The sequence below is a fragment of the Oncorhynchus keta genome, chromosome 11 (assembly GCF_023373465.1).
Source record: "Oncorhynchus keta strain PuntledgeMale-10-30-2019 chromosome 11, Oket_V2, whole genome shotgun sequence".
Classification (NCBI taxonomy): domain Eukaryota; kingdom Metazoa; phylum Chordata; class Actinopteri; order Salmoniformes; family Salmonidae; genus Oncorhynchus; species Oncorhynchus keta.
The window spans coordinates 37,300,029-37,314,549 of record NC_068431.1 but is presented as its reverse complement, the minus strand read 5'-3'; the positions used below and the strand labels follow the sequence as shown (position 1 = coordinate 37,314,549).

The 14,521-nt window shown below is 43.0% G+C and overlaps 1 protein-coding gene across 7 annotated transcripts in view; it reads left to right on the top strand.

Moving 5' to 3' along the window:
* The window catches only part of LOC118390760 (connector enhancer of kinase suppressor of ras 2-like), a 50,252-nt gene extending 35,961 nt beyond the window's left edge, over positions 1–14,291 (top strand). For all 7 annotated transcript variants that reach the window (XM_052457068.1, XM_052457065.1, XM_052457063.1 and 4 more), the window contains 8 exons: positions 40–218; positions 399–472; positions 7,709–7,780; positions 7,986–8,053; positions 8,210–8,313; positions 9,529–10,036; positions 11,575–11,774; positions 12,245–14,291. In XM_052457068.1, the coding sequence (XP_052313028.1) occupies positions 40–218; positions 399–472; positions 7,709–7,780; positions 7,986–8,053; positions 8,210–8,313; positions 9,529–10,036; positions 11,575–11,774; positions 12,245–12,292 (1,253 nt within the window). In that variant the 3' untranslated portion in view covers positions 12,293–14,291. The remainder of the gene's footprint in view (positions 1–39; positions 219–398; positions 473–7,708; positions 7,781–7,985; positions 8,054–8,209; positions 8,314–9,528; positions 10,037–11,574; positions 11,775–12,244) is intronic.
* The last annotated feature ends 230 nt before the right edge of the window (positions 14,292–14,521 follow it).

Below are 14,521 nucleotides of genomic sequence, written 5' to 3'. Positions count from 1 at the left end.
TACAGTTGTTTCATTGATACTCCTCTCTCCTTCCTACAGCTGGTGACTCTTTGTCCTCCATCAGTAAGAGGCGTATCTCATGTAAAGACCTGGGGCAGGGGGACTGTGAGGGCTGGCTGTGGAAAAAGAAGGATGCTAAAAGCTACTTCTCCCAGAAGTGGAAGAAATACTGGTTCATCCTGAAAGATACCTGCCTATACTGGTACATGAATGAGGAGGTGAGTGTGTGAGTGATACTGACAAACTTGCTAATTTGTTGTACTGTGACTCCCTCTCTGCATCCTCTCTTGATTATCTTGTGAAGATGTTAACCATCCCTCTATATTTTTTGTAACTCAGAAAAGTAATGTTTGTCAGACTCAGAACAGTGTATGATATTATGTTTTTTCCTCCCTCAGGATGAAAAGGCAGAGGGCTTTGTTAGTCTCCCAGAATTCAAGATGGATCGTGCATCTGAGTGTCGTAGGAAGTAGTGAGTACATGCATTTGTGTTTGTATACAATAAATTCATATGTGAGTCTTGTAGTCTGTTTGTCTGTGTGAACCTTGGCATATATGTTCAGTATATGCAACCTGTGTTTGTGCCCCAGAATACTTACAGTTAGTGCTGAGCGATTAACCGCCATTTCATTTTTTGTTGTTATTTAACAACTAATTGACCGACGTCGGTTCAATTACTGGTATTCCATTTAGTTTGTTTTTTGTGAGCCCAGCGTGACGTTTCTCTAGAGAAATCTTTCAAGACAAAAATCAAGTCAAGAACTATGTGGAACGCTGGGCTAAATGCGAATTGTAGTTCGCAAATAATCAACCTAGTTTAGCTCAGAAACGTGGTAATTAACTATAATCCTATAATCCGTTGGGGCAGTTTTTTCTTTTTTGGACAGAGATGGATCAGAGGGGAAGAGGCGAAGCGAGAGGTTTTACTCTCACCAAAATCTGTCCAAAATAAACCCAATGCGTTTCTATGGCCTTATTTTGGATTTAAACATGTCGCCTGCCTTCCTGCCTTTGGGACAACGACTCCCATAGTTAGGACGGAGACAATAACATCTCGCCATTATATACAGATCTCTGGATGGATACACTTTTACGCAGGGGCGCAACTTTCACTGGGGACGGGGGACGGGTGGACGGGGGCATGTCCCTCCACATTCTGGAATTGCATTTTTGTTCCCCCCCAGTTTTATATTTGGAATGTGATACAAAATGAGGCAACGGTGTGCTTTAGGATAGAGCCAGCGCAGGACACACTGGACCGTGGAGGTGCACCGGAGGTCTTGAGCGCAGAGCTGGCAGAATTCGTCCTGGCTGGATACTCCCCTGTAGCCCGGCAAGTGCAGGGAACTGGAACATGCCGCACTGGGCTGTGCTGGCGAACCAGGGACACTGTACATAGAGCTGGCGCAGGATAACCTGGGCCGAAGAGACGCACCGGAGGCCAGGAGCACTGAGCCGGCACAATCCGTCCTGACTGAATGCCCACTCTGGCACGGCCACTGCGGGGAGCTTGCACAGAGCGCACCGGGCTGTGGTTGCGTACTGAAGGCATGGTGTGCAGAACAGGATAGCACGGTGCTTGACCGGTCACTCACTCCCCACAGTAAGCAGGAGGAGTTGGCTCAGGTCTGAATCCTGACTCTGCCAATCTCCCTGTGTGCCCCCCCCCCAAAAAAAATGTTTTGGGGCTGCCTCTCCTTCTTGCCTCATTGTTCCAACTCCTCGTAATGCCTCCGTTCCGCTTTTGCTGCTTCTATCTCCTCCTTCGGACAGCGATACTCCCCAGCCTGCGTCTAGGGTCCTTTTCCGTCCAGGATCTCCTCCCATGTCCACTCGCCCTTTTGACCACGCTGCTTGGTCCTTCTTTGGTGGGTAGTTCTGTCACGCCTGTCGTCGGAAGGAGTCCACCAAAGCGCAGCGTGAAAAGTGTTCATGATGTTCATTATCAAAAAACACTAAAACAAATTAACAAAACGAAAGCGAACAGTTCTGTCAGGTAACAGAGACTAAACAGAAAATAACTACCCACAAAACACAGGTGGGCAAAAGGCTGCCTAAGTATGATTCCCAATCAGAGACAATGATAGAAACACACTCGGCCAAAACAAAGAAATAGACAACATAGAATGCCCACCCCAAATCACACCCTGACCAAATAGAGAAATAAAACGGCTCGCTAAGGTCAGGGCGTGACAGTTGTGTGCGCGTGTGTGTGTGTTGACAGAGCATTACATTTATTGGCTGTGTCATGTGAGCGAGAGGAGAGAGAGCAGCACGCGTGCACATTGTGAAAACTTTTTCCCAGTTGTAGGTAGGCTATTTAGATTGTCAGTATGGAGACACCTATTTCTAACCCTTTTTTCCATAAAACATATTATTACACTAGAACTAATGCACATCAAGAAATAATGGAGAAAAAGTACTGGAAAATGACTTTAGGCACACTAGAGCGCATACATTCGCTCAGAGGTGGTTTAAACTGCATTCTAATGTTGACTGCTTAAATAAAACGGTATCAAGCGAAGTGCTTTATGCATGCTCAGTCCTTGGGTCTCAGAGGCTGCCCAAGATTTGAAATGCAAGTTATGGAACTCCCTCACATGGTTGTTTTTATGGAGAAAAGTCCTCAATGAAACTGACATTAGGCTAATGTGGAGAATTATACATTTGCCTATGTTGGCCATCAAGTAGCCTATTAATGTATATGCCATTGTAGGCTACCATTTAATAAAATAAACATGTTGAAATGATGATATCACTGGCGTTATTGCAAATCAATTTGTGTCACTTGTGTAGCCTACCTGGAGCTGGCAAACCAATTTAATAAATAGCCTATGACTTCAGTTTATTGTTGTTGTAGACTTGTGTTATTATGAATGCATTAGATTGATGGTAACAGTTGTCAGATTAGGCCAGGGGTGCACGTTTCAGTGGGGACATGTCCCCCCACATTCTGAAATAGCATTTTTGTCCCCCCTGTTTTATAATTAGAATGTGATACAAAACTGAGCAACGTTGTGCTTTAGGACCATGCGGATGCCTCCGAACGGTCGGGTATCCTGTTTGGAGTGTTTACCTGACTGGATAAAAAATTATATATATGATTATGTCCCCCTCACTTCTTAAACCACTAGAAGGATATCTTCAACCACCAACTTACCATCCTGAGACAAGGTCGAGTATAGCCCACAAAGATCTCCCCCACGGCACAACCCAAGAGAGTTGATCACGTCAGATCACGTCAGTGACTCAACCCACTCAAGTGATGCACCCCTCCTAGGGACGGAAATGGAAGAGCACCTGTAATCTAGTGACTCAGCCCCTGTAATAGGGTTGGAGGCAGAGAATCCCAGTGGAGAGAGGGGAACCGGCCAGGCAGAGACAGCAAGGGCGGTTCGTTGCTCCAGAGCCTTTCCCTTCACCTTCACACTCCTGGGCCAGAGTACACTCAATCATATGACCCACTGAAGAGATGGTCTTCAGTAAAGACTTAAAGGTTGAGACCGAGTCTGCTTCTCTCACATGGGTAGGCAGACCATTCCATAAAAATGGAGCTCTATAGGAGAAAGCCCTGCCTCCAGCTGTTTGAAATGAGAAATTCTAGGGACAATTAGGAGGCCTGCGTCTTGTGACCATCTTGTGACCGTAGCGTACGTGTAGGTATGTATGGCAGGACCAAATCAGAGAGATGGGTAGGAGCAAGCCCATGTAATGCTTTGTAGGTTAGCAGTAAAACCTTGAAATCAGCCCTTGCCTTGACAGGAAGCCAGTGTAGGGAGGCTAGCACTGGAGTAATATGATCAAATTTTTTGGTTCTAGTCAGGATTCTAGCAGCCGTATTTAGCACTAACTGAAGTTTATTTAGTGCTTTATCCGAGTAGCCGGAAAATAGAGCATTGCAGTAGTCTAACCTAGAAGTGACAAAAGCATGGATTAATTTTTCTGCATCATTTTTGGACAGAAAGTTTCTGATTTTTGCAATGTTACGTAGATGGAAAAAGCTGTCCTCGAAATGGTCTTGATATGTTCTTCAAAAGAGAGATCAGGGTCCAGAGTAACGCCGAGGTCCTTCACAGTTTTATTTGAGACGACTGTACAACCATTAAGATTAATTGTCAGATTCAACAGAAGATCTCTTTGTTTCTTGGGACCTAGAACAAGCATCTCTGTTTTGTCCGAGTTTAATAGTAGAAAGTTTGCAGCCATCCACTTCCTTATGTCTGAAACACATGCTTCTAGCGAGGGCAATTTTGGGGCTTCACCATGTTTCATTGAAATGTACAGCTGTGTGTCATCCGCATAGCAGTGAAAGTTTACATTATGTTTTCGAATAACATCCCCAAGAGGTAAAATATATAGTGAAAACAATAGTGGTCCTAAAACAGAACCTTGAGGAACACCGAAATTTACATTTCATGGTTTTGATGTCTTCACTATTATTCTACAATGTATAAGATAGTAAATATAAAGAAAACCTTTGAATGAGTAGGTGTGTCCAGACTTTTGACTGTTTCTGTACATATTCTCATGACTTGTCTTTAATATTAATCTGAAGGTGGTTATTCATCAAATTAACTAATTATCTTTAATTGTTACCCTGTAACAATTAGCTGATTAGGATCTGGGGCAACACGAGAGTGCTCTTTAACTAGTTTTAATTTTTTTATTTAATCTTTATTTTCCTACCATCTCCCGAATTAAACTCTAAAAGATCTTTACCTATCACATCTATAAACAGTTAACTTATTAATCATGACCTCGTATCATATCATCATTCTGAACAGTCGTAACCTCATTGCATCTGCAAAAACCTGAGCCTTACTTATGATTCACTACAACACAAATGTATTTATTTATTAGCTACTTAAATAGGACACAGGATAAACATACACACTCTGCACCGGTTATTGACTGGAGATGTAATACACTGAAAACCAGTCTCTACTGGAATGACAACAACATTGTTAAAATTTGGTACATTCAGAAACTACTCTCACTTATAGTAACCAAATACTTTGCACACGAACAGCCGCCCACTTTGAGCAAGAAATCATGAATGTATTTACGTGAAATCCCGGGGATCTCTCGGTAAACAGGGCAGCCTTGGAAAGGGCGTTGGTCCTTTTCGCAGCATGCTTGTAAGGCTCCTATTGTCCGAAATGGTTCCAACAAGTCTTCTACTGTTGTCCTTCTTTGTAGTTGTTCGGTATCCGGTGACTTGTCGTGTAGTCCTGAACAGAACTACAGAGTTGACTTTCCTTCCATTCACTCTGGAAGAGGCTTCTTTGAAGATAGGCTAGCCAGCTGTATCAATGGTTTGAGCAGAGTAACAGGATGATCCTACTTAAATTCGCTTTCAAAAATACTTTACTTAGAACAGCTAATCACCCGTACCAATGATTGTGAGGAGGTGAGTTTCACTTCGTGTTGAGTTTCAAAGTTCAAACCACTTTAAATGCGCAGCTGCAGCTTTATGCTTTTTTGGTCCAATGTGAGTTTTTTAAAACCCATCATTTATACCTTTTGCTGGAAAGGGGTGGTTCCGGCAGGATAGCATGCTCCCTGACGTCACTCCAGGGCGGTGACTACTCCCTGTGCAAAGTTCATGGAAAACAATTATCTCTTATAGCTTCTCAAATCACACCCCTCACAAGACTAAAACACTTTCATAATTTTTCATGTTACATGCACAACGCATAGTATAGAAACTATAGTATGGAAACTAAAATAATTCATATTTAGAAGAAACCCAAATGTTGCTTCTAATGTCATTACAAGATACAATGATATTCCTTCTTAACCTGTTGCGACGAGCAATCCCGTATCCGGGATCTTAAGTATAGCCTCAAGCTTATTAGCAACGTTAACTATTCATGAAAATCGCAAATGAAATGAAATAAATATATTGGCTCTCAAGCTTAGCCTTTTGTTAACAACACTGTCATCTCAGATTTTCAAAATATGCTTTTCAACCATAGCAAAACAAGCATTTGTGTAAGAGTATTGATAGCTAGCATAGCATTAAGCCTAGCATTCAACAGGCAACATTTTCACAAAAACAAGAAAAGCATTCAAATAAAATAATTTACCTTTGAAGAACTTCGGATGTTTTCAATGAGGAGACTCTCAGTTAGATAGCAAATGTTCAGTTTTTCCCAAAAGATTATTTGTGTAGGAGAAATCGTTCCGTTTTGTTTATCACGTTTGGCTGAGAAAACCCCCCGAAAATTCAGTCATTAAAACGCGAACTTTTTTCCAAATTAACTCCATAATATCGACAGAAACATGGCAAACGTTGTTTAGAATCAATCCTCAATGTGTTTTTCACATATCTATTCGATGATAAGTCACTCATGGCAGTTTAGTGTCTCTTCTCTTCAAAATGGAAACATGCACGCGCCTGGAGATTACGCAATAGTTTCGACGGAGGACACCTGGTAAATGTAGTCTCTTATGGTCAATCTTCCAATGATATGCCTACAAATACGTCACAATGCTGCAGACACCTTGGGGAAACGACAGAAAGTGTAGGCCCATTCCTTGCGCATTCACAGCCATATAAGGAGACATTGGAACAAAGCGCCTCCAAAATCTGGGGCATTTCCTGTTTGAAATTTAATCTTGGTTTCGCCTGTAGCATCAGTTCTGTGGCACTCACAGATAATATCTTTGCAGATTTGGAAACGTCAGAGTGTTTTCTTTCCAAAGCTGTCAATTATATGCATAGTCAAGCATCTTTTCGTGACAAAATATCTTGTTTAAAACGGGAACACTTTTCATCCAAAAATTGTAATAGCGCCCCCTAATGCATAACTGGTTAATTGGCTCGATAACATTATGGAAAAGGGCTTTATTGTATATAGAAAAATGAGGCTAGTTTTCAGGTCTTTTGGGTGGGTTTAGAGTGGTCATTGGGCTTAATTTCTTGCTTGACCTGGCAACCCTGGGTTAGATAAACACAGACCACATGAGAGAGGAATGTTCACAACACAGTGACGAGAGGGACAGAGACAGTTCGTGAAAGTATATCTTATCTACGTTGAAGAACTAGTAAAATGATTTTGTCAGACAGTTCTGCAGCATAGGCTACTTAGGCTGGCTAGCTAAATAGGATAACTAAAGACAGTACAGTATGGGGAGCACACAGATAAAGTTAGGTTTGGCTGCTAGTGCCTGAGCAGAGATGAGATGACTTGAAGAAATGAAAGATAATAAAGTCATCAAATAAAACAAAGTGATACACATAACTGAAATATTTTATTATTTCATAGTAATTTCCTGTTTTTCTATTGATTTTATTTATTTATTTTACCTTTATTTAACTAGGCAAGTCAGTTAATTAAGAACAAATTCTTATTTTCAATGACGGCCTAGGAACAGTGGGTTAACTGCCTGTTCAGGGGTAGAACGACAGATGTGTACCTTGTCAGCTCGGGGGTTTGAATGTCTACCCAATGTAGACGTGACAGAGACAATGGAATGTTTCAAATGTTTTGGCAATTAAATGCCCACTATTTTTGGCTTTGGAATGTCCATTAAAAAGCTGTATTTCATAATGTATTAAAAAAATATCGAAACCAAAAAACGTGATTATTTTTGTTATAATCAAACCGAAACCGAACCTAACCGACCTCAAAAAGCACTAACCGCTCAGCACTATTTACCGTATGGTATAATCTGTCCTTGACCGCATGTTTCTGTGTTGCAGTGCTTTCAAGGCCTGCCATCCAAAGATCAAGAGTTTCTACTTTGCAGCAGACAATGCAGATGACATGAACAGGTGAGAGTCACTGTCAGACATAATTACTGTAGCTAACACGGAGGGGGAGACAGGCAGAGACAAGGAGGTGAGAAAAACTGAACGGTTTTGACAAATAGGGCTAGGCAGATGACCAGGTGAGCTGATGTGAGATGCAAAAACAGCAGGAGATAACAGAATGGTGTGTGAGATTTGGAATGGGGTCATTAATTTTGTTCCCTCACAGGTGGCTGAGTCGTCTGACCATGGCAGTGGCAGGTTACTCGGAGCAGGAGAGGATCCGACAGGACCAGGGTGAGAATACGTCAATACACATTAATATAGTTGACAATAATAGAGGCTAAGAGCTGCTTCGTTTGCCCTAGTTCTACTTTAGAAAATCCCCCCACATTGTCTCTTTCTGATGGTGACGTGTCCTCTTCTCTGCTTCATCCTTGTCATCATGACCAGACTACTGGAGTGAAAGTGACCATGAGGATATGGAGATGCCTTCAACCATGCCCAAACAGGACAGCCCTCCTCCCCCCTACGATACCTACCCCAGGCCCCCCTCGGTAAGTCACTCTTTCTGTGAAAAGCTACTCTGTGCATAGTTTTAATCTGGACTCTTCCCTCTTTTCTAATCCTCCTATTATTTACATTATTGTTACAATGCCATGATATACCTCTATAGCTGAGTCTCTTCCCTTTACCAAAAATATTCATTGATTACAAATTACGTCATAAAGGAAAACGTCCCTAGCAAGCGGAACAGATATGACAGCTGGTAACACAAAAGAAAAGGATCTGGGATTGAGTGAAAGAGCGGGAAGACTGAGGAACAAAGGGCGAAGCTGTGCTATTGTAAATACAGTATCTTATGCATTCTAAATTACTGCCCATTTGGAAAATGCAATAAATATTTACTCTGAGCTGCCCTTCGGTAGGTTGGTGGTAGATGGAAGGCCGTGTTGCCCAACCGAGTCCTTTGAAGAATGTCCCTGGTGGTAATTGAATACATTGTAGTAACGTCATTGTGTGGTAGACGGGATACTCTGTCTGTTCTTTCCTAACCCGCGTTTGCAGCTGCTGTTGCTAACTCAACGGCTAGGAGGTATCACTTCTGTAGAGAATAAGAGTTCAAAGTTCATACCATTCGCAACCAAAGCTCATGCTGAGGTTTGCTTAGTTCTGTAGTTGACATGTTAGTCCTTTTAACGCAGAGGCTGCAGACCTCACGTGCTTGGAACAGGAGGTTACATTTTCGTCAAGGCTTTATATAGTGGAGCGAGAAGGGTGTGTTTGAAACCCATGTCTCTTCACAGGGACGGGCCACTGATTGAGCAGAGCCCTAACCTTATGAAAACCCAAATCTCTCATTTGGAAGCTAAAATTACATTTAATCTTTTCACCAATAATTGTATATTCAAACATTTAAATTGAACAACAATTCCATGTGAATCTGATAACTCTGATGTGTAGACTTTCCACTGTAGAGTTTATGTCATCCTATCATCGATGAGAATGTCTCAGATGACAACCGAACTGACATCATATTCATTAAGTACCACCACATATGTTCAATTGGTCGGATTACCAGAATATAGTTAATTTCCTTCTGATGTTCCCAGAATCTCTATGTTAAGCAAGGCGTTTTCAAATGTCACATCAGTAGGGTAGAGAGAGGGAAAAGGGGGGAAGAGATATTTATGACTGTCATAAACCTACCCCCAGGCCAACGTCATGACACAATGCTATGCCATGACATCTCTCTGTCTGGTTATCTGTAGGTGTCCCAGATGAGTCCATACCTGGAGCCCAAACACAGCCGCCTTTCCTCCTCTGAGACCTTCCAGTCACGCTCTTCTCATGAGGAGTTCCACCCCGAGCCACAGGAGGGCAGCAGCAGTGGAGGCGGCATCTCGCCTGGCCAGAAGTCCTCCAGCCAACGGCGTTCGTGGCAGGACCTGATTGAGACGCCCTTGGGCAGCACGGGGCTCCACTACCTGCAGACACTGCCCCTGCCCCTGGAGGAGGCCCTGCTATGTTCCCCTGGAGGAGGAGGTCTGTCTGTGGAGTACCGCCGCCAGTCAACCCTCCCTGCCCAGCGCAGCCTGCTGCAGGAGCACTATGGCCCACTGCCCCTGCAACTCAGCCCCAGTGTCCCTGTAGAGGCTGTGGGGAAACAACGTAGCTTCACTCTGCCCCGAGACAGTGGGCTCCATGCCATTCTCTCAGCTTCGGCCAGCGCCTCTGACCACAGGGACCACCACCACTACCAGCTGGCCAGAGACACAGGTGAGACATTACTAAGGCATGACTGAGACACAGGACAAAGACGTGACAGCCATGACACCATGAGATAGAGAGACATGGCACCATGAGACAGAGAAGAAAGAGATGGGACAACGACCTTAACCTCTCTCTCCCTGTTACATTCTAGGATAAAATAGTTTTATATACTTACATGGAAATTAGTACTTATAGGGTTATAACCTGGTATCCAATGGTGAATGATGTTGCTAATTATAGGCATTGTTCAGACACAGTCTGTGTCACAGACATTGCTGATTGTCTGAGATTTAGACCAGCCCCATCCCCCATCCCTACAGATCTCCAGGACACTATTCTAAAGTGAGGGGAAATCTTAGTGTCCTAATTGACACTAATTCATCCTGGCAGCCCGGGCCCCTCCTCGATGTCTTCCACACATGCAGACACACGCACGCACGCACGCACGCACGCACGCACGCACGCACGCACACACACACACACACACACACACACACACACACACACACACACACACACACACACACACACACACACACACAGACATGATAGAGACATCGCTGTGCCCCACCTCAGTGTTTGGGGAGGTTGGGCGAGGGAGAATCCTTTCAGCCCAAGTTAACATTGAATTTTGAAGAGGACAAAGAAACATGCCCAAGGGGCCTTTTTTCCTGTCCTAATTTCTCTGCCACTCTATCACTCACTGTCTCTACTACTCCCTCTATAGACTCTAACACAAAAACACGCAGCAAATACTGCATGATACACTTCAAGAGGCCCAGCCCCACAGCTTCACAACTGACCCCCAAAACACACGTATTGCTGACCCCCAAAATGATCTTAGGCTTGTGTGCAGCTGCTCGGTCATGAAAACCCATTTCATGAAGCTCCCGACGAACAGTTATTTTGCTGACGTTGCTTCCAGAGGCAGTTTGGAACTCGGTAGTGAGTGTCGCAACCGAGGACAGATGATTTTTACGCGCTACGTGCTTCAGCACTCGGTATTCCTGTTCTGTGATCTTGTGTGGTCTACCACTTTGTGGTTGAGCCGTTGTTGCTCATAGACGTTTCTACTTCACAATAACAGCACTTACAGTTGACACCTCTGGAAACTTGACAATCTGACTTGTTGGAAAGGTGGCGTCCTATGATGGTGCCATGTTGAAAGTCACTGAGCTCTTCAGTAAGGCCATTCTACTACCAATGTTTGTCTACGGAGATTGCATGGCTGTGTGCTCAATTTTATACACCTGTCATTAACGGGTGTGGCAGAAATAGCCGAATCCACTCATTTGAAGGGGTGCCAGATAAGATAAGAGCTATGTGGCAATAGCACCATAAGAGGGCAGTATATGTAAAGGATAGCATGGGACATTCCACTGTAGCAGCTTACTGTGTGTGTTCTGCCTGCCTATGAGGAAATGCAGTATTGTTCTGAACTTCCAGGAATGAGAGATCTTGATGCACATGCATATTGCTGTTTTTGTTGTTGAGTGTGGTGCCAGCCGGTGAATGCCATGTATTGTGACTCTGTTTTTCCTCAGGCCGTGAGAGAGAGGGCCGTCCCCAGGCGGACTCTCTGGGGGACCTGTACCGGGCCCTGGAGAGGGCCAACCTGTCCTCCATGGGAGACCACCGGCCCTCCGCCCGCCTTGAGTACAAACGCTCCTTTGTCCGCCGCGTCAATGACCCACTGCTCAGCGAAAAGCTGCACCGTCTCCGCATCCTACAGAGTGCGCTCAAGGTATAACCCCCCCCCTCTCTTTTTCTCTCCCCATCTCCCCCTCTCTCTCTCTCTCTCTAATAACCACTGTGATTATTATTTGACCTTGCTGGTCATCTATGAACGTTTGAAAATCTTTTTGAAGAACGATCTGACCTTAATTGCATGTATCCTTATAATCTCCAGCCTGCACAGCCAGAAGTGGACTGACCACCCCTTAGAGCCTGGTTCCTCTCTAGGTTTCTTCCTAGGTTCCTAGTTTTCCTAACCACCATGCTTCTACATCTGCATCTGCTTGCTCTTTGGGGTTTTAGGCTGGGCTTCTGTATAAGCACTTTGTGACATCTACTGATGTAAAAAGGGCTTTATAAAATACATTTGATTGATAGATGACAGGACCTATAGAATATAGTGTGTACAGTGTGTGTACTGTTTATGTACTGTATACAGTGTATCACATCTTAAATCATACTCTTCTTTCCCCCTGACAGAATGTCCCTCTTCAGGACTCTGACCCGTCGTTAGGTTTTTTAGGATAGCCTGTGTGGAACGGACCATGGACACAGCCACACCATCAGTCACCAAATTCATCCTGCCAAGGGACGTGCCCTTACTGCCCTAGCCCAAACATGCCCACATCCCTGGAAGACAGCCACAACAACCAGGATTAACCCCTCTCTACCTCTCTCTTTCACTCAATCTCACTCTCTCTCTGCATGCCCACATCTACCTTTAACGACCTTCCCTCATGCAAAATAGTTTGTTCAGTGATCAAAATAACCATAACATATTCAATAATTGCATCGTGCAATGCATGTTCAGTAATTAAACTCTAGTTCAATAATAGTCTTCTTCTCATTGACATTGTTAAAGGAAAGTTATAACATAAATTGCACTGGAGAATATAGTGAGGCCGGGATTGAATCAGATTAGCTTTAACTCACGGTATTCAACAAACGCATACCTTAATATTGCCTTTGTTTAGGCCACGTCGGAGGTGTATCTGCGTTGGAGCTGTTAAGTCGGTGAGCGGCTGCGCTTGTGGTCGTTGTCACAAAAACCACACCCGTCCTTATGTCCCACCCGCGTTAGAAGTTCAGAAGGAGAAAGTGTAGGTTATATAGGAATAATGACACTCAAATTGACAATTCATTAAACAAAATAATAATGATTTATATCAGCCTAATCCAGGTATAGATTATATCACACAATCCAGTGTTCAAACTTGTAACACGGCTGCATGGGATTTCTACTCATGTGACTCAGTGCATCCAATGGCAATGTCCACGAATGCAGTTACACCTCTGACACGGCTAAATAAAAGCAATATTAAGCTATGAGTTTGTCTGTTAGCGCTGATCTGATTGAAACATGGCCTGAGTTTTATGGTATTTTTTGCACAGTTCAATGCTGTTTTGCATGAGGATGTTGCCCTTTGTGTCTTTATTTCTACCTCCCCTCCACCTGTTTCAGAAAAGCTCTTGGATACATATTCATCTCACTCTGGGTTTCTGTCCACTCTATCTCTCTCACTCTCTCAGAACATTGTCTGTAAAGGACAGTATTGTTTGACTTATGAAGAGTAAGCTTCGAGAAGACACATAAGACTTCCACAGCCTTTTCTGGTTTGATGATATTGGATATGTCCCCTCATCTGAAAGACTGCATTAGTGGAGCGCCCTTTAACTCACTGCTCACCTGCATGGCCATGTTAGAACCTTCTGCTTCTGTACAGTACTGTCTGTTCTGAAGACTATGCCAGGGTTGTGTACAGTAACACTACAATGAATCTTGATCTTAAACTAACTATAATAAGCAATTGTATTTTTGATGTCTACAATGTTTATGTTATGCATGTGTGAATGGTAAATGAGTATGTATGTCTGTGTGTTATGAGAGTGTACAGTATGTTAATCATATATATTTATTTCATAAACTGGATATCGCACAACTGGTATGTCAGAACAAAATCTAAGGAGATATAATTTCAACTTCAGTGTTGTGCCTCAGCGATTTCTGAAAGTATTACCACTCCAAAACTGGGTGAACATAAATAGTTGATGGCTGCAGGGCGTAATCTCTATCTTATAATAAACAGTAACTGGTGCACAGAGACAGAAAGACAGGTGAGGACTGGCAATAATAAACCAGTATTGTAAATTGTGAAGCATTGATCAGAAACACGTGTCTATTTTTGTATGCATGCTACCTATCCAAATGTTTGTAAATGGTTTTGTATTCCGAGGTGTGTGATCTGAGGACTGCTGGTGTGAACCCATCATTCACTTTGTGTTTCTAAGAACTATTTTACATTTGAAGGAAAAGCAACAGGAGAAAGTGTTTGTTTTTGAAGTGTTCTCTGCAGAAAGGTAAATAACTGTATTTATAAACTGTTCATTGTTTGAGCATGCTTTGTATAACTTAAACAGAATATCATGCCATTTGAAATCTATGGAAGTCGAACATGTTTGGCGTATCGTGGCTAATTTACTTTTTTATTCAATAATAAACAATGGCTTGTCCATCTCCTGAACTCTCCCAGAATGGTGAATCCTCCATTTCAAGTATTTTCTTAGGTGCTCTACTCCTGATAAGGGGAACACAGATTGTACAAGATAAAACTATTTTCCTCTGAAAGGTTCTCCCTCAATGTTGGATTTTTCTTTATACTGTATCAGCAGTAAGCATTAATAAGTACTTCTTACTTGGTAACCCTCATGTTGATACACTATTGAAAAGAACAGAACATTCCCTATAAATCCATCTCT